Genomic DNA, 26,736 nt, shown 5'->3' with positions numbered 1-26,736 from the left:
CGAAATAATATTAAATCTAGTTTGATACAGACTATAAAATCTGCTTGAAATTGAATAAAGATTTTGTATTCTTTGTAATATGTTGTAAGTGTTATATGAATGTTGAAACGAAAGGTGTCAGACGGCGTCAAATGGAAGTCGGTGGTCTGCCTACCTCACTGGGTTACAGGCGTGAGTATTATTAGCTTAGTCATCGCAGATCGTACCAATTTCTTCACCCTCTAAACTCGTGAATCATCACTTAGGTAATGCGATGGTAAGACTTCAATCACTTACCGAACTGAGAGTTAGCAACGTCACTGGATATCAATCCAATAAGAATAATCGCCAACCCTTTTCGTAAATACAATCGAATTGGAAATCGAGGGTCTTTGAAGGGCTTTGTAACTTAGGGCTGTCAAAATATTTATGTGCAAACATTTTAAATAATTCTTGGTATATAAAAAAAATAGAGATGTTTGAGTAGTAGAAGCCATGTGTGTTCCCGGACGATGATCTAGACTAGATCTAGGGATACAGTTATATATCTATGTCACAATTTTTGAGACTCTAGGACAGGGGGTAAATGCCCTTGAGAGTAAAGCGTCAAAGTAACTAATAGTTCTTTGCAGAAGTATTGAAGCAATAGTAAAAATATTATTTCATCTGTGAGGCGATAATCAATACAAATGTTTCGATAGATTACGGTTACGTTAGTTAAATAGAAAATAAATTGTTTTTTATAACCTCGTGATGTTTGAAATCCAGATCTGCCTACCCTCAATTTGGAATCAGATATATATTCGGCATGTCCGTGCGATCTAACCGATTGTCGATGGCCGGCGTTTCTCATAAATAAATTAGATTTTGTCGCCCAACTTTTTGTTCGAGCCGCGGCCGGGACGCATCGGGAATGTCGACCACGTTTTACTAATTCATTTCGGCAAACTAAATTCTTCTATTTACACCGTACGACATGATTACGACTTTTTACTACAATTTGTTCATAGGATTCGTAAGATGTTTTTACTTTTTTTATTACATTGTTATTTAAACAAATGAAGGTACCTTTGTTGAAAGTAGAAGTCGAGATTTGATGAACATTTGGAGCATACCATTTTGAGGACATTTGTATTCTAGACTCCCAGTCTTCTAATATGCTAAATATGCATATTGCTTTACGTTATTTACGTTTCATTTTCATTTGATCACGCTTCAGACCAAAACATTATGTTGAAATGAATGTAACTAATCCAAAAATTTTATAAGAAAACGTCGCGTCGTCGACCTAAAAGTCGTATCTTATAAATGTCCCCATTTCTTGCAGATAACGGTATTAGGCCTTTAGAGCTTATATTTAAGTACTAGCACACTGGGGCCTGTATTGTATTCATTGTGTAAACCCAGCGGTCGCTTATCAACACATAATACGTTACTTAAACGAAAAGGGTATTAAAAACCGTGACACTGAATATAACCAAAGTTTACTCTTCGTTTTTTTAAAACAGAAATTATTTTTGACAGAATACTATACATTATTTCATCTATACTAATATTATAAAGAGAAAAGATATGTATTTTTGTATGTATTGAAATAACTCAAAAAATACTGAGCCGATTTCAAAAATTTTTTTGCCATTAAAAAGCCACGTTATCAGTGAGTAACATAGACTATATATTTTTTAATTTCACGCGGGGAAGTCGCGGGCAACATCTAGTATGTTATATTTTTAATACCAATGTATAATTTATAGTCACTAGAAGAACAATTAATAAATATTTTTTGTAACTTCCATAATTAATCGAAATTTAAAAGTGCAGTTTGTCTATGGTAAAAAAACAATATTGTTTGATCACATACAACTTATATTATCTCTGGATTAATGTGACCTTTTGATGACCACAGATCACTAATATGCAAGTTCATGCTGACATCACGAGGCACAAAGGGGGGTCGTGATCAGGTAATTGCACCACAATCAGGATCCTTTGTAGAGCCGAGCCAAATTGTTTTATCACCGGTGCCATGTCCAAATTGCCGCTAATTCGATCGGGAGCGAGCGATCACTTGATGAGGGTGCCCTTGTTTGTTTACTCATGTCATGTAGCCCAACATATCATCCGTTTAGTTGAATATTTATACCAACATTATGGTCACGAATTATTATTAGATACAACAATAATGTAATTATTTATCTTACTAATATTATAAATGTATAAGTTTAGAAGGATGAATGTTTGTTACAGTTTGTGGTCTAAACGGCTAAACAGATCTTGATAAAATTTCGAACAGATGTAGAGCATAGTCTTGACGCATAGGGTACATACTTTTTTTTTAGTCACACGCGTACGGAGTCGCGGGTGAAATCTATTCCTTAATATTTTGGTCTATTTACTAAACAAACGATGGCAGACGAAATTACCTAAAGTACATCGTTAAAGGCCCCTTTTTTCTGTGATTTATAGTATTCCGAAACCCTATCCAAAATAATGATCAATCATTAAAAACATTTTGACAAACGCCACACCAATGCCGCACAACGCAAGCGCCATAACAAGTTCATCAAAGCGTATTTCAATTCGACATAAGAAACACAATGACATCCGAATGACACGAAACGTGTCCTTTGTCCCGCTGTCAGAAACAAGGCCATCGATCAAAGATCCCCCCTGCCTTCTTTCCCCCCTCTCCGAACTGTCAAAAAGCAATGATTGAGAGCATGGGGAGTTTTGACGTGCGCCGAATTTGGCGCGACAATATCAGGGAATGCGACCCGGGATGGCGCGGGCGCGGAGTGTCATGTTCCCACAATAACTCTCACGTGTAATGAGCAACGATCCCGTATACATCCAGACGTGCCGGCCCTGTCTCACCCTGGACTGCGGCAAGAAACTACGGACCGCATGAAAAAATTAGACTCATCCCAGTATATCTGCCTGGTTAACTTGCGTATAGATTTCCACTAAGTTTTCATTTTAAATTTTTTTATATAGTTAATATTAATCTAAATTTAGTAAGCTAGTTGGATTTGTATGTTTATTTTTAATTTTGGGCATTAGACCCAATAAGAATTTGTTACGTGTCTAAAAATATTTTTATGAAGGACTAGCTTTCGCCCGCGACTCCGACCGTGTGCAATTAAAAAACAAAAGTGAGTTGCCTATGTGTGTTTCAGACTATCCTCTACATCTATACCAAATTTCATCCAAGTCCGTTTAGCCGTTTAAGCTACAAACTTTAACAAACATCTCATCCAGCCATCCATCTAAACTTTCGCATTTATAATATTAGTATAATAAACTAGTGCTTAACCACGATCTGAAAATCTAAATATTCGGTTACCACTAATTAAACCATTAACGCAGTTACTAACGATTATAAAATAATAAAAAAAAGAATAGAATAAAAACCGCTTACATGACTCGTTTAAGAACCCCTGGCGCAATAGTCGGGTAATCCAATACGCTATATCGTACAAAAGAATTATTGAGTGTGAATATTTTAAAGTTAATCTTCCTTTCTGTGGGTTTCGGGAACTATTAAGTTGTACCAAGTTAACATAACCTTCGTCCTTAATGTAAATGTTGGAACATTTTGTACGACAAACATGTTGCGTCAGTGTTTAGGTTATAATTTTAGTATTTTGAAGAGAGTTAAAAGGTCGACTATTTACTGCAAAGTTATGGATTAAACATTTTTGATACTTTGATTGATTTTTTGGCATCTTTTACATTCAATGTTAAATTATTTACTCTATCAAACCAAAGAGAACTTAATTTCTATACAAACTAGTTAGTCTAACAGACATAGACTAGACTTAGAACAGAACAGAACGGACCGGTCTTCAATTTTAGAAATATCTTCACATCGTTTTGTTTGCTGGTTGAAGCTTGTTTTTGGAGCAAAATATACTGCTACAGGGCATTTCATAGAGCATTTCTTATCCCTAAAAGAGTAATATAAACATTTTGACATATGCTCGTTCAAAGTATGCAGTGCGTGTGCCCCGCGGGCGCGGCGTGTGGAGTCCCATATGAATACGATCTGGCATAACTAACAGTGTTTTAACGGTTAAGGGAATTATATCATTTGTAGTATAATAGACTAGCTGTTCCCGTGCGACTTCATCCGCATGAAATTATGAAAATTTTATTTCATTGTTTACATTTGTCAAATTATCAATTACAAATGTCAAAATGACATGACATTGACAACCTTGCTTCCTTGATGTTGGCAGCAACTTATAGTCTCTTTCCCACATTAGGATATTTATCCAAAATATTTACCCCCTAAGTTTAATAGCGTTAAAATATATAGCCTAAAACGTGACGCAAGTGTAAGGCTTTTTATTTAAAAAAGGATTATTTAAAAATATGCTGTAATTGCTGACATCTTAGACAACAAAGAAGTGTGTGTTTACGCTGTATTATAATAGTATAGATGTATGATTATTTTATAGAAATTTGTGTTGAATTAATTTCTTAGAGCAGACGGACACCTCTAACTAAACTATTGCACAGCTGTTACCGATTGTCGATTGTTTTGCAACCAATTTAACTGTTTGTTGCACAATTAATCGCGTAGTGTAGGCACCATAAATAGTCATAGGAATCAAAGCGAGACTAAACAGTCGTACGATGTTTTAGTTGTGCTCACGCTTTAAAGTCCAAATTCCTTACAAATTTTGACGTTTATCAGATTATAAGCGGCATTTACGATGCGATGTATTTAAGATTCGTTTCAGAATTTGGCCGTAAATACCCATTAAGTCATCCTCGATATTTGCTAGGTTTATGCTACTAATCATATTAATATTATAAGTGAAAGTTTAGATGGACGGATGTTTGTTAGAAGAAATTTGGAATAGATGTAGACGATTTTCTGGAAGACCACATAGGGTAATAACTTTTGTTTTGTTTAATTCCACACGGACGGAGTCGCGGGCGAAAGCTAGTATACTTAAAGTAATCTAATTGGGACTTTACCCTGTTAGACTTTTTGACCGACTTCCCAAAAGAAGGAGGTATTCAATTCGACGATATGTTTTTTTTTTTTTATCTCTACCAATGTTTTGGTGTAAATCACGCACTGAACTAGTTTCAGAGTCCTTGAAGAACACCGATAACGGTATTACTATATGACTATATGCCCTTGAGACCAGAACCGATCTCGTCTGTGTATTGTCTGTTATTTTGATTACTTGACAGCCAGACATTGTCTAGACATGATTGACGTAAATGTAAGCGCTAGTTAAGTCAAACCAATGTAGTATTTAGTTTTATTGTAGGCTAGCTGTTGCCCGCGACTTCGTCCGCGCAATATTAAGATAAAAAAGTAGCCCATAATATTCCCGTCTATGTCAACTACATTTCAGTGAAAATTTTTGTCGAAATCGGTCCAAACGTTTCGGAGATTATGCGGAACAAACGCGGCTTGCGGACAGACAGACAGACAAAAAATGCGATTTTCGTTATCAGCAACGCAACTACATCCTCTTCCTGGAATGTAGAATTTTTCTTTAGATATTACAAACAGACACTTCAATTTTATTATATGTATAGATTAAACGCGATATCATGGTATAAAATTAATTATGGTTTATTCCAGACTTGAGAGGGACCAATGCTGATACGAAAATTTACATCACAGAAGAAAATCGGGACAGTCCCGATGAATTTCAGAACCATGGCCACCATACCCATAACTAATGTTTTAAATAAGAGATTTATCGTCACAAATTCGGCCGTACCATAGATAAATTATAAACCGTCCGTATAGTCTATGGTCGATAAGGTGTCGATATGCCGGACCACATTACTGCAAGCTCGTGATTTATTTCACGCGAGGACGCAGCACAATGCATCATTGTTGGGCCATACACTATTGTTGATGGTTTTATTTTTATTTAGTGCTATAACAAGACTTTTCATTCTATTATCCTTCCGCTGGTATTTGATTCTAACTGAGATTCTATTGAGTAATGATACAACACAAAACCAATACATTGAGGAGATTTAACTAAAATGTTATAAAAGTTTTCCGTTTTTTTCCTTTCATCATCTCCTCCTTCTCCTACTTTCGTAGGGTCGGCGCAACAGGTTTTTGTCCTCCTCATAAGTCTATCATACGTCCTCTGTCATCACTCCTTGATCATGTCACCTATCACGCAATGCATACATCTCTTTCTAAGTCTACCTCAACCGGTGTACCACACTCATAACTAACCTTAGTGTCATTAATTTTAAGATGTACAAGTACTCTTTAATATGATTTTGGAAGTCGCTTAAAATCACCAAACACAAACTTCTACAACTCTAAAACAAAGCCTTATCAAAACATGAGAGTATAATAAATCACTTAAAGAAGGGTTGTTTTATTATCACACTTACAAGCATTACAAACGAAGTTTTGTCTTGTCTTTATCCCACTCTCGGCTTACTACTGAAACGAATAAATACTTCGCGTAATAACCACTACCGATCAGATAGACGATAGATTCCATGGGCGTCGTTGACTACCTTGGTCAACCTTGGTGTTCAAGCCGCTCGTTTCCCCCCTTTTATTATAAAAAAGACGTCAAAATTTTAAAGGAATTAGGACTGTAGACGTAGCTTACTTATTGAGCTAGCGCGCTCTTCGGCCGCGTCTTCACTTAGCTTAGGTGGAGTCGGGGTAAAGCGCTGCTTTATGTTTAAAAAAAGCTTTAATTAAGCGCTGTAACTTTTAAATAGCGTTTCAGTATTCGGCTGTATTGATGTTTTAATACAAAACACAATATTTATAGCGATGAAAGTTCTCGAACAAACATGGAAGCTTCCAAAGGTCGCATTAAAGTGACGATAGGTCGTCACCGACAAAGTTACTAAAATCATTCGTTATGCATTCCTTATTGGGAAGATATTTCAACCTTTAAGGCTAGACGGGGCCCAAATCAACACAAATTCCTCACTACGCAAATTTAGTTATGTCGCCTATGTACGGCATCTGGCGGGTGAGTAGGGTTACCATGAATTTAACGTCGACGTGGATAATTCTTTTTCATGAAATCAATATTTTTTAAAAGTTATTATTGTGTGTTTCATAATCATTGTTTATTTATTTATTTATTCATTAAATACATGAAATAATTATTTCATTTTATCAAGCACTAACAAGAACACCAACATGTTGAATGAACATAAAAAACGTACATAATATCAATACGAATGTTACAGATACATACTGACTTTTAAAACATGTATTTCACTATATTTATTATATACTAATGTATAAATGTATAAACTGTAATGGAATTCGTCAATGAAATTAGAACATAGGAATATGAATATGATATGAATATGACGAGACATCAACAAAATGGAAGATATAAATTACTATAATGTTTTGTAACTGTTGTTATTTGCAAAACACATTTCTTATGTAATTTAACAATAACACTAGATATATTAATAAGAAGATTTTGTTACTAAAGACCAGTATATATTGAACCAAGGAGCGGTTAAAATATTGTGCATTTCAAATAACTTAATACTTATGTTTACCTTATTATAATAATAAGATTTTTGCAATAAAATAACAGACAACGTAATTTTAAGTAATTATTTGTATAATAAAATTATCTCCTTTGATAACTAAATCTTGGTCACCCTGTTGCCGACAGAGAAACACCGGCCAATCATATCGTATCTGAGATCTTGATGGAGATTTATTAGTCGCATAGATCGAGTCCGTCGTTTGTACGACGTTTCTTCAACATTTTCATATAAAAATACCTTTCTAGTTCTACAGAATGCATAATACTGCATTCTTTCTATACTAATATAATAAAGCGTAAACACACACTTCTTTGTTGCCTAAGATGTCAGCAATTACAGCTTATTTTTGAATAATTCTTTCTTTAATGAAAAGCCCTATACTTACGTCACGTTTTAGGCTATATATTTTCACGCCATTAAACTTAGGAGGTAAACATTTTGGATAAAAACCCTAATGTGGAAAAGATACCATAAGTTGCTGCCAACATCAATGAGCAAGGTTGCCATGATTTGTCAAAATGTCATTTTGACATTTGCAATTGATAATTTGACACATGTAAACAATAAAATAGAATTTTCATAATTTTATGCGGATGAAGTCGCACGGGAACAGCTAGTAATAGTATAGTTCAAATATAGACAAGACCTTACAGTTTCCTTTCACAAAATACTGGCAACTTGCTCTATTTTTTCATTAATCGTCATAAAATAGTGAATTACACGCAGAAATGGTCCCTATATCTTCAAGGTTAAAGATGGTTATTGTATGCAGGTATTAAGGTACAGTGATGGACAAACGAGATGCATATCAGACAATGCGTGTGGCGACGCCGAAACAATTTTGAACTATCGACATATGAAATGATAACCAGGTCAGGGGTGATGAACATTTGGTTTATTGTTTTGTATTTATCGATTTATTTTTAGTAGGATTACTAATAGATTAAATTTATCACCCCTTGAACTAAGTTTAAAAGGACATTTTATTTTTTTATTGTATTAGCTTTGCGCCGTGACTTTGTTTGTGCTGATTTAAAAATCTTAGTGTGTTACCTATGCGTGCTTCCAGACTATCTTTACATGTGTGAAATTTCTGAATATCGGTTTAATCATTAGGACACGCCTTCTAACAAAAATACATCTATCTAAACTTTCGTATTTATAATAGTAAGCCTAAGCAGAATACCTTTATCACATTAAAAAAGTACAACATTGTCGAAATTCTAGGCAAAAAGTTTAGGGCCTGTCCCACCAAATTATAAATTGTCTGAAAACAATCCAACGTGTGAAACATGTGATGGAAATATCGGATTTTGGTCCCTTATCTTACATTACCGTCATTTTTAAGCTATTTGAGCCACTATCAGCCAGTGGTGGGACAGGTCCTTAGTCTTTTCAAATCAACAAAACTTAAAAACGCTAAATAAACCACAAACATTAACTGCAACTTTAAATATCTGCCACAACAATACCATGCATTTACCCTCATACTATTCAGTCGTATATCAAAATACTTAACAAGCAATTTGTAACCCCAAGTTTCCAATCCATTGCAGCGTAGTCAAGTGTTGTTCACGACTCAGTGATCCCGTCAAGGATATGTTTACCCTGACCCCAACAGATTTGTTTCAATGACCACAGCCATTGTAAGCGCCATTTCGCTTTTTTTACAACATCAACTATAAAAACAAACGATAACAAACCTTATGGGTATCACTACAAAGTTGATATTGCATTAAACAGATCGTTATCAGGATTCTCATGCGGCCCAACTGTGAAACAAATTATGTATGCGCTTGATTGAAAAATACCTTAGGCTATGGATTAAGTCGAGCATTGGCTGTGTCGGTGACATTTCTTGGGGTTGCTCCCTTCAGATTGACATCTAAATATTAACAATAATTTAGCGAAGAAAAATATAATATAGCCGTGAATGCTATCGCAAGCGAATCTTTTCGACGTAGGGACAGTCCTGGTAGTCGCCAAAGATCTACCGAGAGATGTCGCTAATAAATTAAAATCTTTTGTTTATTACTTGAACTTAGAAATCTTTAGGTCGTATTTTTTTAATGTAATACTTGCCGAAAATAATGCTTATTTCAAATATCAATAGCGTTAACAATATCCCTAATAACTATTTTAGAAAATAACAATTGCCTCTCCATATAATTAGACGAAGGGAGGGTCCCAGCACCCTCGTAACTGTGTTCGAATCCATTCAATTAGTTAAGAAGAAAATCTAAATTAATTTGACAGGCAGGGGACGTTTAAGGGAAGTAAATAGATTTTAGTCAATACTGTGACGGAGTAATTGGCCATAGTTTAATTAGGAACTACCTACGTATGTGGAAAACTTTATTAGATTCACATAAGAGCTTTCTGCTAATTACGTGCCAATTTATATGTCAGTAGCTGTTGCTAGTGACTACGCTCTCGTGAAATTTAAAAATATAGCCTATGTTACTCACAGATAAATTACCTTTCTAATGGTGAAAGATTTTTTAAAATCGGCCCCGTAGTTTTTGAGTTATTTCAATACAAAGATTCCTTTTTATAATATTACTAGTTTTCGCCCGCGACTCCGTCCGCGTGGAATTAAAAAAAAACAAAACTGAGTAGCCTATGTGTTCTTCCAGACTATCCTCTACATCTATACCAAATTTCATCGAAATCCTTTCAGCCGTTTAGGCTACAAACGCTAACAAACATCCATCCATCCATCTAAACTTTCGCATTTATATTATTAGTATGATAGTATTGATTAGTATTTGTCATAAAAGGCTGACAGACACATAGATCTTTTACTTTTAGTATTTATGAGGAACATCATTTAAAATTAGATGAACCGATTGCTATATTTTAACAAAATATTATATCTAGCACAGATTAAAAATATATTTATGATACTAAGCATACTAACAAATATGAAAGTTTAGATAAATGTTTGTTTCTTATTTTAAAATCGTCTTAAAGAATCTCATTGAAATTAGGCATAGATGTAGAACATAGACTGAAAAAACGCATAGACTATATGAAAATTTTTGGGTAGAAAAACCACGGGTAAAATCCAGCCTAAACTTACATCAGTGTGGATGTTTTCCAATTAACTTATGTATCAAGATAGTTTACTCTACAAACATATGTATTTAAGTTTTACAATCGTTTTGTTTGTTTACATATATTACTACATGTAATGTTATCCCCTTTGCATTGTAAACCGACAAGGAGATTAACGAACCGTTGTAATTTAATTTATGATGTTCGTGAATCGATTCTTGCGCTTTTTATTGTACATTTCACAAACAATCCGCACAGTTGGGTTGAATTCAACACCCTGTATATCATCTATGGCTGACTGAGTAAAGGACGTTCGTTTCGAGTTTATAATTGTAATTTTTAGACAGCTTTAAGAGCGGCCGCACATCTTTGACTAAAATAACTATCACACTGGGTGATTGTCCATTGTTTCGTAACTCAATTGTTTAGTTACGCAAATTTAAATCGAGTTCTATTACCTCCATTTAAACTCATAGGAATCAAAGCGAGGATAAACAGTTGTGCAATAGATTAGTCAAAGATATGCGCATATTCTTAGTTGGCGTTGGTCAGATATTTAGTTGACAGAAAATTAATATCCCGTTCAATTGTACAATTTTTGTGGTAGAGCCCGCTTTAACATCTTCGCACGAATAGGCCGGCTCGCCCCGTGCAATACCACGATTACACAGAAAACAGGCGTGTAGTGGAAGCTATTCCGCGTTTCGTCTGTTGAGTGTGGTGCCGGAGGCCTAATTTTAGTCCCTTTCCCTTCCCACCCTTTAGCAAAGGATGGGAAAGAAAAGTGGATTTGACGGTGGAGGAGACGCATAGGAAGGGGAAATGTCCTCTTTATGTGAGTCTCCTCCTCCATCAATGAAGGATAGGCAGCGCATCTGCAATTGCGGATGTCTAATGGCAGCGGTCGCTTTCCATTTGGGTGGACACAGGTAGCTGCTTGCTGGTTTGCCACCGTATATTATAAAAAAATATAACAATTAAAATTAAAAATGGTGAAAATAGTTAAAACATGAAAGAAATGTTGATTAATAAAACAAATGCGGCTAAGTATTGAAACGCTTCGTCCACTTCGCTTCATATGTACCGCTTATAATCCGACAAAAGTCGTTTTAATGTGGAATTTAATAGTGGCCTTATAACATACTGTTCCATATTTAAATGTCATTTCAATCTGCCGATAATCTACTCAAGTAAAAAACAAAACTAGAATACATTCAAAAGCGACAAACTTGACATCTGTAAATCAGTTCCAATTACCCTTCCTACGGGAATCACTACAGCCGGACTTGAATTAAAAAACATATAAAGGGCGGAAAAAACTAACAAATGGCGGGGCTCGTAACAAAACACTAACCATTGATAACATCGCCACCGGCTTAAAGGTAAATCAGGCTGGGCTATTCACGTGCTAACCCTAAATCCAAACCCCCTTAATAAAGGGTGCCTTATTGTCCCCGAATGGCCATTAACAAAAGGGTGTTTCTACGAACAGACCACCCACGTTGTCATTGAACCATTTCTCACTGGTCACCGTGGTAAAGCTATTTTTTCGTTGTTTATCGCTTCATATTTTACAGACGTTATAATGAGATAATTTGTTGTATATTCCATTGTATAGAATAAAATACGTCACGAATAGAATTCGAATTGTATACCTCCCACAAATAAAAGTGTTTTTATTACTAAAGAAAATATAGTTCAATGTAATAAAGATGTTTCCAACGTAGGATACGCGTCTTCATTTATAAGTGAAAGTGTAAGAGGTAGACGATAAACGAGTTCCACAGTATAAGGTTTCAAACGATTTTATACCAACAAAAATGACATATTGGTGTACATTATTAAGTAGTACTCATAGACAATAATCCAGTAGATATAATATAATCGTTTAGTTTGCCCATAGAGTAAAAAATTTAAAAAAGTTTAATGGCGTTAAAATATATAGCCTAAAGCGTGACGTAAGTGTGGGGCTTTTTATTAGAAAATGAGTTATTCGAAAATATGCTATGATTGCTGACATCTTAGGCAACAAAGAAGTGTGTGTTTACGCTTTATTATAATAGTATAAAATATTTACACCTAAGTTTAACGGCGTGAAAATATATAGCCTAAAGCGTGACGTAAGTGTAGGGCTTTTTATTAAAAAAGGAGTTATTCAAAAACATGCTGTGATTGCTGACATTTTAGGCAACAAAGTGTGTGTTTACGCTTTATTATAATAGTATAGATATAGATTAGTAAGATATAATGAAGTTGTACCTTACAAAAATAAATCGCACAACTACAGCACGTGTTCAACAAATTGCACTGTGACAATCTACCAAAGGAAAAGATTAGTCGCGAGTTCAAAAGGTTGAATGGTCTTTACAAAGATTAAAGATAAAATAGAGGTCCCATGTCTATTTAGGGCGTTGACCTTTGACCTTAAATTGCAAGAACGTGTTATAAAAGTGCGTTTACATTCTCCAACGTCAATTACTTAAGACAATTTAATCGGAACAATACCTCCCAATACGCCTTGTGCTTTCGTATAATGAAGGGGTTTTGTAAACTGAAGAATAAAAATTATTTTTATAATAACTTTAGCGAGATAGCGTACATAATGTTGGTAATTTATTTTAAGAGAACTTAAATATTGTTTTATTTAAACATACTGTACAAAATTTACTTTAGCAATTACTTTTTTTTAGGTCAGTTTGTAAATATATATTTTTTAATTTACACTAAAGGTCTTTATAAATAACCAGCTGTTCCAGTGCGGCTTCATCCGCATGAAATTATGAAAAATTGATTTTATTGTTTACATTTGTCAAATTATCAATAGCAAATGTCAAAATGACATGACAGGAAAAACCTTGGCAATCTTGGTTTCTTGATGTTGGCAGCAACTTTTGGTCTCTTTCCCACATTAGGGTTTTTATCCAAAATATTTACCCCCTAAGTTCAATTGCTTCAATATATAGCCTAAAGCTTGATGTACGTGTAGGGCTTTTTATTAAAAAAAGAATTATTCAATAATATGCTATAATTGGTAACATCTTAGGCAACAAAGAAGTGTGTGTTTACGCTTTATTATAATAGTATAGATACAGATAGGAACCTTGTCTATACTAATATTACAAACAGGGAAAAAAAATTATTTTGTATGTATTGGAATAACTCAAATACTGGGCCTATTCAAAAAATTCTTTCACCATTAACTAGCTGCATTATCAGTGAGTAACATAAGCCACTATTTGTTTTTTTTTCAAATCACGCAGGCGAAGTCGCAAGAACAGCTAGTCTACCGTGTGTTACATTATTGTGTATATAACCGCACTATAAAATATTAGTCATTTGCTAATTTAGTATGTGTATAAAGTATAAATGACAGATGACGCATAGAGGAAACCACAGACAAAACTAGCACGGGGCGTTCCCACTTCCCAGATTCGCGCATTATCTACCATAGACAATGCTGATCGCGTCTACTAAATGGTTTCGCGACCACAAAGAATGCCGAATGCGTCTATTTTATTAAGCCAAAGACTGCGGTTTTTAAAGAATTTAAATCATAGTATTATTTTGTATGTGTGATTTTCTTGTTTTCCTTAAAATTAGCAGTTAAGTAGGATAAATACAACAAAACAGTACTATGAGGTAATAAGCATTTCAATTTACTTTGTATTTATAAACATTTACTAACCCAACATTAGCCAGTCCACGTAATAAGTTAAAACAATGACTAAAATTCAAAACAATGTTTATATTAACACCTAAATGTAGGTCGCTAAGAGGAAATCCTGCTCGGTTTTGTGGTATAGTACGATCCAAACTTATTGGCAGCTCAGAATATACTTAGCTCAATTATAAGTATGCGTACACACTTGAGAGCACATTTCTCCATCCGTTGTGTGGCCCCACATTGGGCTGTATCAAGGGCCTTCAGAGACCATATACAACTTTATCTGATGTTTGAAATGTCTCTTTATTTTGCTTTATATCAGGAAATACAAACGTTATAGCATGAAATTTATCATATATCTAAAAATTGATTATCTCAACATTGATTGTCTATGGAGGCACTAGAAACAACCCATTGTTCGCCCTCTTATGGAATCACGTTCAAAGGCAACCACGAGCGTCTACAAACTTTGAATCTTTTTATACCTAGATTTTTAAGGTTGATTCACCACCTACTGAGTTGAAATATCGATGACTACTCTTTTAGTATGCGATATGAGTCTTGACCGCTTCACATTTCGCGCTGAATTATTTATATCGGGTCATTGTTGTTTTTCTACAATAGGAGGAAATCAACAAGTATAAAACGTCGTCAAATGCGTATAAACTAAACAATGATTAATGGTAAACTTATCTGTTCGAATATTGCATTTTTCTTTTATCTCACGCAACATTTAATGCAACGTTTTTCAACATATTTCCTGTACATTTACGAATCGATTCATTAAAGTCAGTTGCACGCGTTTAGATCGTTATTTTGTTTGCAAACGTTGACAAATGAACATCGGGAGATATGTAGAGTGCAGATTTAAGGCGTTTACACACAGAACGCTATATTTCGCAATACGAAAGCTACACTGTATTCTCTTAAAGGTTGTTGAAATTATTATTATTAGCATTTGTTTTTTTTTTGTAAAATTGAATCTTATACATCTGTAAAAGAAATTCATAAACAAGCCATAGACTACACTAAGTTTTGTTTAGTCTATGGGTATCGAACGATGGACTTAGACCTCAAGTGTCGAGAAAGTATCAAATTGATACCGCTGTTAGGGATTAAGTATTCGACTCCCTATAGTCTCGCATTCTGTGTGTGATGCCTTTAAGTGTATTTGATAGATGGTGTTAGATGTCCCACGCATTAGTCTATGCATTTTGTCTGCCTTTATCATTATCAGTAAAGTGAGTAGAAATGAAAGTAAAATCTATGGTATATTGCAAAGATACACATGAACTGTTAATATTTATGATGCAACATTGTAAGTGATAAGAAAGAGGACATTTTATTATATTTAGGCTGAAGATATAATTCATCGTTCATTTTATAAAAAGCAACGAAACCTCTGGTGGGATACCAGAGGATTTGTTGCCATCCCTAATAAAATTAATGACCGTCATCTAAAACTGCGTCAACCCTATCGCCATGAGCGCGCTAAGTGACAGTTTAAAAAGTGAAATTCCTAAGGAAAAAAATCGATTCCAAAAATCGAGAACAATTCGTCTTCTGTCCTATTAACGATTCACCACCCGGGAACTCATTACCGCATTTAACACGTGTTAAGTTGAAAGAAAAAAATTACGTAAATGCTCCTGCCGAAGCGATTCTCATGGACGCGGCGATGATATTAATCGTTCACATTAATTTAAGGACGCGGGGATCCTTAGTAATACGCCGCAACATGTATAATTTAATAAAATTTTATGATATTCAACAGAAGTGACATCTTTCAAATGTATTAAAAAAAATTATGCGTTGCACTATTTCTTATTTAACTTACAACATTGATAATGAAAATAAGAACTAATATTAAAACGTGGTTGTTGTGTTTGGAGTGCCTAGTGCAGATAAATTTTGAACTAATAATTAATATCTTTTATTTAAAAAAATGTGCCTTTAGTAAAATATCTTTAATAAAAACTTTTAGGTGTACTTGTTAAAAGTTTTTTTTGAACGATCTTTAATAATGAAGAACACGCAGATTTCCGAACGCAAGCTCAAACGTCAAATAGTTTTTTATGTCAGGTGCGGCGTAAGCGAGCTATTTTTAATTATTGGATTGCCTTAAACATTTCACTAATATAAACGACTTAACAGTGTTAAATTTACACTACATTTAATGGACGTATTATCCTTAACTGTCTATAATTATACCTAACGTCTAACTAATGTAATTTAAAATATTGAACTGAACTGAAAGATGAATTACCGCTTGGATACATAGATTTTTAGTTGGTATTTGATTATTTGTCTTAGTTAACTGTAAGCATTTGATAATATAACGTTACCAGGGAAATTATTGATTACTCACCTTTGTTTTCAAGGCATATACGGTGCTTGTCCGGTTGTACGATCTATTCGCGACGTATAAAACAATAGCACCTCCGAACACACACGCACATGTGGTCCATGCCGTCTTGTGGACATTTTTGTAACTCACTGAACTTATATCACGATTAAAAATGGGCAAAACGTTTAATTTTTTCAATAATTTGCTAGACGTACGACCTAGGGTGGCCATGTTGACAGAACAGCTGATTGTCGTGTGAGAGAGAAAACTGATGGAAAAAGAAATAGCACATCGACCGCGCATGCGCGCACCATGCTCTTTTGACAGATTTATGTAATTTATACAATACCTGAGATTATCTAAACTTGTACAATTTTTTACTATAAATAAATGTTTTCAATACTTATATTGTTCCCATATATTAGTCTTGTTTTGTCTGTGGGCAAGATAGTACAAAAAACTGCACATAGAAGTCGTACTTCATATCTTTGTTATTTCAGAATATTGCTCCTTAAAGCCTCTAGATTTACTTTACAAGTATATTAGACTAGCTTTCACCCACATTGAAATAAAAAACAAAAGTGAGAAGCCAATGTGTTCTTCCAGACTAACCTCTACATCTATACCAAATTTCATCAAAATCCGTTCAGCCGTTTAGGCTACAAACTCTTAAACTTAACATCCATCCATCTACAGTTTTGCATTTTTTTAGTAGGATATACATTAGTGTTCAAAATCATAACTCCGAGTTGATCAACTTGTATCTTAGGCCTGGTTGGATATAAATCCTTTCCAGTATTTATCCGACTAACAATGTGCTGCTGTTTAATGCCACCAACACACTATGGCAAGTTCATATAATAATTTGATTATCTGTGCCTATTAATTTTAGAAAATGAATCTGTGAATGTAGATGTCTATGGGCAACATTATTCCGCTATTTTGGCAAATTAAGGCCGCTTGCTTGTGTCACCTAACATTTAAAAAAAAGAAATATGCTGAATATGTTCATTTCACATCAAAAAATGAACATTCATAACAAATGAAATAGAATACGGAAATAACGGTTAACTGTTTAATAAAATAAATTGTTTAATTTTTAATATTTATTTACAACACTTAACAAAATTGGATCTGACAAATCCAGCTATTGGCAATTCCTTTAACTATATATTAATAAATTTGTACATCTAATTACCAATATTTGATAAACTAGTATGACTTAGTATCATTAGGGATAATTTTGGTAATAGGTAAAAAAGAAAGATTTACTTTCATCCTTCGACCACTCTGACACTATCAATTACACTTTGGACAATATCTTGATCTTTTTTAACTAATCCATCCACAGATACTTCTACAGTTTCATTATTTGTATTATTATGTGTGGTATCCATGTCTTGTACAGTACTTAGGACAATCCGTTTCACGGATTCTATATTATCATAGACACCATATTCCGCCTGCCATAGTATAGTTGTTATTAATTGTTGTACATTTACACTTGTTTGGTACGATTTGAATTTTCTTAATTTATTAGCGATGTATTCACCGAATACTGAATATTCATCTTTCTTAACAGCAACTGCAGTAAGTCTTCCTTGTGCTTTAGTTGTTGGCTTGCGATTGAACGCATAGCTTCGTACTGATTTAGGTGAGGTAGGTGTTGTCACCTCCCGTTTTACCCGTCTGTACTTCACTCTATTATTAGGTTCGTATGTTTCGATCCATTCATCTTCTAGCCATTCCTCGTCAGAATTCTGTCGTATATGCTCATTCATGGTGGTATCAACTTCATCATTGTTATCAATGTCTGTTTCCGGGTGCTCTATAACATCAACCTGCAATAAACAAACTTATTAAAGAACAGCAAGATGGAATTACTATTTTCATTATTATTCCTTTTTATTTAGGATTTTTTGAAATTATTTGTATTGGAAATGCAACAAATAATGTACATTTTCAAATGTTAGTAAATGAATGTTCAGCTTTGATGTGTTTGTTGGATTTGTTTGTTTGTTTGGAGTAGAAGCTGTTAAAAATTATTGCATATATAACCTTAATTGCAATATTAAATAGGAAATATTTGATATCACATTGAAATATACTCTGTCCTCATCAAACTGACATGATTGCTATATTTTCACACTTAGATAGTTTTTTTTGGAAGACAATTCATATTAAAATAACCTAAACACTGTCTGAAACATTTAATATGCCTAAATTGTTTCATAAAAGATATATAAACAAATCGATTACTGAGAAGTCGATCCAACTTCATATAGCAATTGAGAAAATCGATATATCAATAGAATAGAATGATAATATCATTATCAACGTGATAAGAGTTAAACTTAGTAATTTACAACGTAACATAAAGCAGTTAGGTTTAGGAAACAATTAATAATAGTATAGGTTTTATACCTTAAGATATTTTCTTCGTTTCGGTGCCTGGTTAGTATTTTCATCATCGTCCAATGTCCGAAATGTTGAATCGTCTAGACTACCGTTCTGCAGTAATTCCCACTGAATAGGATGTTTGCCCACCAAATGAGTTCTTAAGTTCGTTGTATTTCCGAAATATTTATATTGCGTATCACATAATTTACACAATACCGCCACACAACGTTTATTTTCTTCCAAACGATCGAAGAATCGCCAAACCAACGACGATGTTTTCTTCATCGCTTAATCGATTATTAATCTTTGATCAATTTGCCGCCAAAAACTCTGATGAATATTGAACCGAAACCGATTATAAACCCGTATCGAATCGAAAGATTTCACAAACTTCGAGCTTGGAAAACAAGATGGCGAGTTGCGAGCGAATAAACCATCGAGCAAAGTACGACCTTCGTTCGATACAATGGCTGCCAACCGAGATGTGAGAAAATCGATGCGGCGTTATCAGTCGCCCAACGCTAACCTACCATAGACTAAATAATATTTTTTAATTTAAAACAGATGGAAATTAATTTGAAATTGGAATAACCAAGTTTCGATTTTTGTAAATCGCTTAAAAATAAAATTATAGAAAATGCTATTTTTTCATGTATTTTTAAACTCTACACGGTAAGCCTGTTATATTTACGGTATTATTTGCATCGACCGTTTTTATTTGTATCATTATATGACGTGTTAATTAGTGTAAAAATTTATATTTTGTCACTCCTCTCATTACAAAAATAGAGATATTTTAACAGACCTTTTTAAGATATATTTAACAGACTCTGCTTCAGGGGTTCAAATTCAAAATCAGTACATTTTACAATTACCTTACTGTTTTACGTTGAATCATGTTCTTATAAAATTTAGTACAAAAATATGTTTAATGCCAGTCTAGCAACCAAAATAGACTTTTCTATAAATGTTGATTGGCTTTGTACTTTCTGAGAAAATGTTAGATTTTGAGTGTATATTATTTGTCTTTTGTGCCTCTTGTGACATTGTGACTGTTTTACTTGACATTGGCCCAATTTGCTGAGGGAGAGCCATAAACAAGAAATAGAATAGAACATTGTGACTGCATTAATTTGCAATTTAACTAAAAATTTAACACAAGCGGTGGCCTGACCACTCAGACTGTTTTATGGTATTCGAAGCAAAGGACGGAATAAGTGATTCCTGCCTAAGGGTCAAGTATGTCACTTGCTTTTGTGATGTGAGTACACAATTTTATGTTAATTTGTTTTCGTAGATTTCGTTGTTAAAAGATTTTTTAAATGTTGACATAAAGAGATTCTTTGGTCGCCGACCATTTAGGTCTTAGTCTAGTCAATAAGTAGGAAGGGAGATTACTTAGTAGGTCCAGTTTTTTTAGTAGGCAAAATGAAACATCAAATTGTATTTCAAGATTTGTTTTATTTATTTGTCGGTAAAAGAGGCTGTAAAAAGTTTATTGTCTAAAAGTTTCGATCAATCTTCATTTGGTAAACCTACGTAAAAAGGTGAATTTTTAAATTCTACTTTAGATGTTTAATATTATACACATCTTTAAATGTTTTAAATTGTCCGTAATTTGTACAAACATGCGTCAGCGAGAGCATTAAGTTAAAATTATTGTAAGTAAGGTATAGATAATTAATACTGTTTGACCCCTCTTGACGTTCCTATAGAGAATGCTGTGGTTTACGGAGCCATGTTTTGGTGGGAAACGGTAAATAACGATGATTATATTAATAGATTTAATACATCGCAAATTTTATCTAGAATGTATTTACAATAAGACGTCTTGACAGTTTGTAATGCCACCATAAATGGAAGTTTTTTCTTTGTTCCTTTTTTAAAATTCGAATTTAGAAACTTACATGATTTGAAAATCAATTAACTGTCACTTGTAAGGAAACCACAGACTAACACTAATCTCTATTAAATAGATAGGTTATAGGGCTTGGTATTTTGTGCCTATATGATTTCTGGCATTTAGACACTATAGGTTGCGTTTGGTCGAAATGGTGACGATTCGAACTAATAATAGAAATATATTAAATCGTCATTTAAAGTAGATGGGTTTAAATCGAAAAAAAAAACTGCCCCTACCAAGCAACAGCCTATTCATTTAGAACAGAAATCAGTGCGATATTATAACTGGCTAATGAAAACATGTATTAATATTAGACTCGGTTTCCGTCCGGAAACCGATCGTAAAATCGAATACATTGAAGTCGTTTCTCGAAATCGATTTAGGTGAATTTCTGTTTATCGGCTAATGTGGAACAAAACATTAGTGTTTCCATAACTCAAACAAAATATTTTATAATTAACCGTTAAGTGGGTTTTGTTTTCATTTGCCCGCATAATATATTCAAGCGTACCATGGCTCCGTATTCCTGACCAGTCCTCGTGAATTATTTATAACGATAAATTGCGAAAATAGGACATAGACATTGGAAATCAACAATATCCCCTCATTCGGTATATAAATCCAGATAATTAGATATATTATGGCACTTGTGTATAAATAATATATAACATCAACTTGTATTTTACATTTCGGCAGTATAAATAATGTAAACTAGCCTAATAATTTCACATTAGACCTTTTTAATAACGATCAATACAATCTTTAAGTATTTTTTACACAGGCAACATTTTATTATGTCATTTAATTATATTCAGTTAAAAAATAATCATTAATAATTTGTTTAGGATAATTTTGTGATCATCACAATTAAATTACGAAATTATTAGGCTATTACATCGTGTTTATCGTAACGTTCTTTAATGACATTGACAGTTCGATTTTTCACTTACATCGTCTACAGAATATAAAACTAATAAAAACTAGATATTGTAATGGAGAATATTCTTACAATATCCAAATACTGGTGCTATTCTAATTTAAAAATCGCACGGTTTAATTTACAATACGATAACGAGTAAAATTGTACCCGATTAATCGATTATTTTCAATCGAAAAGGACACAAATCGATACATCGATGTAACGGCACCGACGTTTTTAAGACAAAATAAATGCTTTTATATTGTAAAAGATTGCATGTCATTTTCGCGTGATTCTTTTAAAAAATACATACATCATAAATAAACTGCAATATTCAACTAACATATGTAGGTACATTCATAAAGCTTGTTGTACATGTTTCCGAAACTCTTGATATAAGATTCAGCGATATATTAAGACTAATAAAAAAAGTTACAACATTGAAAATATAAATAAATATATGAGTTACAACTTAAAGTGTGGTAATATAAATATAGCATTGTCAAATTATTTTTAGAATCTTCACTGTGGTTCAAATGAAATTCGCTGAATCCTATAAAAGTTTCATTAAACTACATACAAAAATGCGAGGGTTCACTAAAATGAATGTAACCGCGCTTCGAGTCAATACAATCACATTTAAAGCGTCCATACTCTATACAAAAACCATGTAAAAGCACATATCGCTACCGAACCGATTAAAATAATATAATACACAAAATTGGCTCACTAAAAGTACAAGCGTATAAAATCCTACGTATCTACATTCGGTTGGAACTAAGGGGACAAGAGAATAATAATAATTAAAAACATCAACTAAAACGTTAACAAAATACGACTTTCTCTATGGAAAATAAATAATTTACAAATTAGATACACGTTTTAAGAGCTATCTACTAGTAGTCACTTCATCTCCGTTTATCGTTTATCACTAATTTTTTTGAATTGCCCGAGGCAAGCGGTCTTGAATCGATGCATTATTCGAGAAAATAGCATCCATCGATAACACGAAATAATGTTCCAAATATTTTTTCTGACAGAAACAAAACAAGACCGCTTGTCTATGGTACTTCGAACTTATAAAAATAGCCAGCCGTCCGCCGCACAATGCCTTACCTATTCCGAAACCAACAAACCTACATTACTCAGTCATATATTTTCAGTCAATTTCTTATGAAATTAATCCCCCAATCATCCAACTAAGTACAAAACCTTTCTACGATTCCTGTTCGTGTCCACATTGCAAATGGTACCATAGAGTAAGTGACGTCCACTTTTGACAGTTGAAATGTCAACTTCATTCAAATAAACATGGCGGACACCATTTAGTGGGAAAAATAAAGGAACTGATTGATTCCGTACAGTACCAACGTACCAGAGCGAGAGTGCGCGAACAGGAATCCTACAGCTAACTCTAACATTTCCTTACCAAACGATATTCTTGACACATTTCAAATTATTCCATTCGATTAAATTTATTATTACTTTATCATCTACGTTAATAATTTCATGACAAGTAACAGTAACTAAGACAATTGGAATCTTGCCGATAAACCTACATTTTAAAGCGAACTAGGAATATAAATTGAGATAGATAATTTCAGTAGCTTTGGTAGAATAATATCATTTTGTTATTACACGTTGCAGCTCAGACATCGATTTGTTCATTTGATGCGACTCGATTGAGTATTTCATTACATTTAATATTACAAAACAATCGCAATAGTCGAAGCAACCTCGGCCTTGAAGCGGCGAAACAGGTCACCGGTGCACTTATCTAAAATTACAAACGGGATTGTCCAAAACGGGGCGCTTTAAACTGGTCAAATGCTGACCAAAAGCCATCCATAACCTGTTTTGTCAACTAATTCTGATATTTACAAGTTCATATCACCAATATTATTTGTTTTGTGTAATTTAAAGTTTTAATTGCAAATAGAGCAAGCAGTGACCGTAGTTTCGCCGCCCAGCGCTAGAGTATGAGGTCGGCTAGTGGTCCGGGGAGTGGAGCGTGTGCGGGGCGCGGGGGGCGGAACGTCGGTATTGTGCGAGCGCAACGGCGGCGCCTAGGAGCAGCGGGCTCACGCGCGGCCGACCGCCTCCTGCGCGGTCGCCGACCGAAAAAACTCCGCATCGGTAGTGGACACAGTCGACATGGTCGACTCATCCCATGTCACCTCCGTCGTGGTGGTCGTGCCGTTGTCGTGTTTTCTCCTACCCTTGGGATGACGCTGCTTCTTTTTCGGATCGTTCGCTTTCTTGTGCTTACGTTTATGCCTCATATTCTGCTTCTGCAGGCGTTTGTGGCAGTTCCTATGGAAGGGGGGTGGGCGCTTGAGTTTGCCGCGGTGGCGGCGTGGCGGACACTGCGACTGCCGTGGTCCATCCCATCGCGTAGTCAGCGTGAGGGCGTACCCCGAGAGGTTTCCGAGGGGCCGGCTGACGGGGATCTGTGTGCGTCGCGACCTGCCACGGTTGTCTAACGCGAGGTATGTCTTCTTGCCGGCTCGGATCCTTGAATACGTGTTGTAGTTGTTCTCTTCTATGTGCTCTTCGAACACGCAGTCATCAGACAGATCCTTCTGAAACAAACAAACATTACATTTAGTCACATAAGACAGATAGCTACCAAACATCTAATGTTATGTTTACAGTCGTATCCCGTTGCATTGCAAGTATTATAAGAGCTAACCACTATTCTCAAACAATTTATGAACTGCTATACAAGTGTATTTCCTTTATTCAGACGTAAATTGTCAATTTATCTATAGCATTCAGTGACCAAACATAGTACTGGAGATTAAATATAGAATGAATTTGTCGCGCGCAAGTCACTTATTAACGTAGGTTGGACATTTAACAGTTGTAAGCGAGCGAGCTTTCAATGTTGCCTTTCTAAACACGTCCTATTATCAATATCTAAGGAGAGTTTCAACAGAGGTATTCGTGTTTGTTGGCCACCGACTCGAGCTAATAGGTAACATATATCAAAGTACTCTACAAGGATGGACAATTTTAAACTTTAAATTGGTACGCCCCTTTAAGGATGCGCCGACTAGACTAAACTGTGTAGACAGATAAATGATTTGGGTAGATAACTAAGTATGTAAAGCTAGTAAAAATAATTTACAGATTACGTAGAATATCGGTGTCAACATTCGACAGATCGTTATTGGAATTCCCAAAAAAAAAAATCCTTTCGTCAAGTACACCGTTAGAAAAAAAAAATGGAATTACTAGATATTAGAAGCCAGCACTGGCTGGATACTGATCTAGGCTAGGTCTAGGGGTCAGCAGGTTTTATATCTATTTCTTATTCTATTTTTTTGGGACGACGTAGACGCCCATCAACTGTGCTGCAACCAATTCAAGTTACAGCCAAAATCAAAATTGGATAAAGTTGGTCAAACTTTTTTGATCATTTTCATTACAAAATACATTTCAAATACCGTAAGGGTTACTTTAGTAATGTACCGGTCTTATTAGCTCAAACTACTCGGTGCAACGCCGTTGGGTGCAACTAAAATTGTCCAATGATATGCCATTAGCGATTGACGCATTAAATTCTATTCTGCAGTCTATTGGTCGGCGGTATGCCGTGGGTGCAATAGGATGATTTATTACTAGGGTTGTCACCTCTTAACTATGCATGGGAATAGCGCCAATAAGCTAATCGAATCCTGTCATTCTACTGTTAAAATGGACTAAATCCTAAATTCAGAGCCTATTTGGAGTTATTAAAAGAAATATTGGTAAATGAAATAACAATTTCTAATATTGAATAAATAAATACCTAATTCTACTGCCATGGGTTCTTATGAGTTACTTGGTGGAAAGGTATATGATTTGACGATAGGCTACAGTTTCAAATATCGATATCATCGGATCAGAGTGAATGAAACAAATAAATATCTGTTCTTTTTTCGCCGTCCGTCAACAGTGGTAGAGCCCGCTTTAACATCTTCGCACGAATGGGTCGACTCTCCCGGTATAATACCACGACCACAAAGAAAACAGGCGTGAAGTGGAAGCAATTCCGCGTTTCGTCTGATGAGTGTGGTGCCGCAGTCCTAATTTTAGTCCCTTTCCCTTTCCGCCCTTTTCTTAAGAGGAAAGGATGGGAAAGAAAAGTAGATTTGATGGTGGAAGAGACGCATAGGAAGGGGAAATGTCCTCTTTATGTGCGTCTCCTCCTCTTAGGGTTAGGCAACGCATTTGCAATTGCGGATGTTTATGGGCAGCGGTCGCTTTCCATTTCGGTGGATTCAGGTGGCCGCTTGCTCGTTTGTCATTTTTTATAACATAAGGATGTTATAAAAAAATCCATTATTGGGACAACACTGGCTGTTTTTGTTTTGTTATGTGTTCGGGTCTACGTTATTGGCAGCCCTATTTATGATGCAGTAATTTGTAATATCGGAAGCATCGCGTTAACCGGCGGATCGATTTATGAAATCAGTCGGCTCCGAGTCCGGCCCACGCGGAATTGACCACCACTTTGATTCATTTAATTCGTTCATGTGATAGTTTAGTTTATAACTTTATTTAAATTAAACCATTTACATATATAATCATACTAATCATACTACGGACAGGACTATTGCTGCCAATAGGCCTGACAGTAATAATAGATTGGTCTGAGATTTGTGTAATGTTAGTCGATATCACTATCCCACTTGACGATAATCTCGTGAAAGCCGTAAATGAAAAATTATTAAAATATTTAGATCTTGCTCACGAGGTTACCGCCATCTGGCGTGTGAAATCGACTACCATTATTCCGATAGTCGTTTCAGTACACGGGCTAATAGCGAAGAGCTTCGACCAACATCTCAAGAAGCTCTCGCTAGACAGTTGGATTAAGGGCCCGATTCAAAAGGCAGTTATTTTAGACACCGCACGCATAGTGAGGAGGTTCCTGTCTCTGCAGC

General features: G+C 34.7%; 3 protein-coding genes across 10 annotated transcripts in view; all 3 read right to left on the bottom strand.

Annotated features, from left to right (window-relative positions):
- LOC106110178 (calcium uptake protein 3, mitochondrial) overlaps nucleotides 1-17,120 on the bottom strand; it is a 59,428-nt gene extending 42,308 nt beyond the window's left edge. Inside the window, exon 1 of one of the 3 annotated variants that reach the window (XM_013291914.1) lies at nucleotides 16,605-17,120. In XM_013291914.1, the coding sequence (XP_013147368.1) occupies nucleotides 16,605-16,886 (282 nt within the window). In that variant the 5' untranslated portion in view covers nucleotides 16,887-17,120. The remainder of the gene's footprint in view (nucleotides 1-16,604) is intronic. The other 2 variants (XM_013291915.1, XM_013291916.1) reach the window with 2 other exon arrangements.
- Nucleotides 17,121-17,689: 569 nt separating this feature from the next.
- Nucleotides 17,690-19,469, bottom strand: LOC106110134. The gene is made up of 2 exons (XM_013291847.1): nucleotides 19,008-19,469; nucleotides 17,690-18,424 (listed from the first exon to the last, which is right to left on the bottom strand). Exons 1-2 carry the CDS (start codon nucleotides 19,266-19,268, stop codon nucleotides 17,858-17,860), a joined length of 828 nt encoding a protein of 275 aa, XP_013147301.1. The 5' UTR covers nucleotides 19,269-19,469; the 3' UTR covers nucleotides 17,690-17,857.
- A 955-nt stretch (nucleotides 19,470-20,424) lies between these two features.
- LOC106110165 (fibroblast growth factor 3) overlaps nucleotides 20,425-26,736 on the bottom strand; it is a 182,001-nt gene continuing 175,689 nt past the window's right edge. For 5 of the 6 annotated variants that reach the window (XM_013291889.1, XM_013291886.1, XM_013291887.1 and 2 more), the window contains exon 5: nucleotides 20,425-24,387. In XM_013291889.1, coding sequence (XP_013147343.1) covers nucleotides 23,887-24,387 — 501 coding nt within the window. In that variant the 3' untranslated portion in view covers nucleotides 20,425-23,886. The remainder of the gene's footprint in view (nucleotides 24,388-26,736) is intronic. The other variant, XM_013291890.1, reaches the window with a different exon arrangement.

Source organism: Papilio polytes, unplaced genomic scaffold (genome assembly GCF_000836215.1).
Source record: "Papilio polytes unplaced genomic scaffold, Ppol_1.0 DF820844.1, whole genome shotgun sequence".
NCBI lineage: Eukaryota > Metazoa > Arthropoda > Insecta > Lepidoptera > Papilionidae > Papilio > Papilio polytes.
The sequence above is the reverse complement of the archived record's forward strand: the minus strand, read 5'-3'. Positions and strand labels throughout refer to the sequence as shown.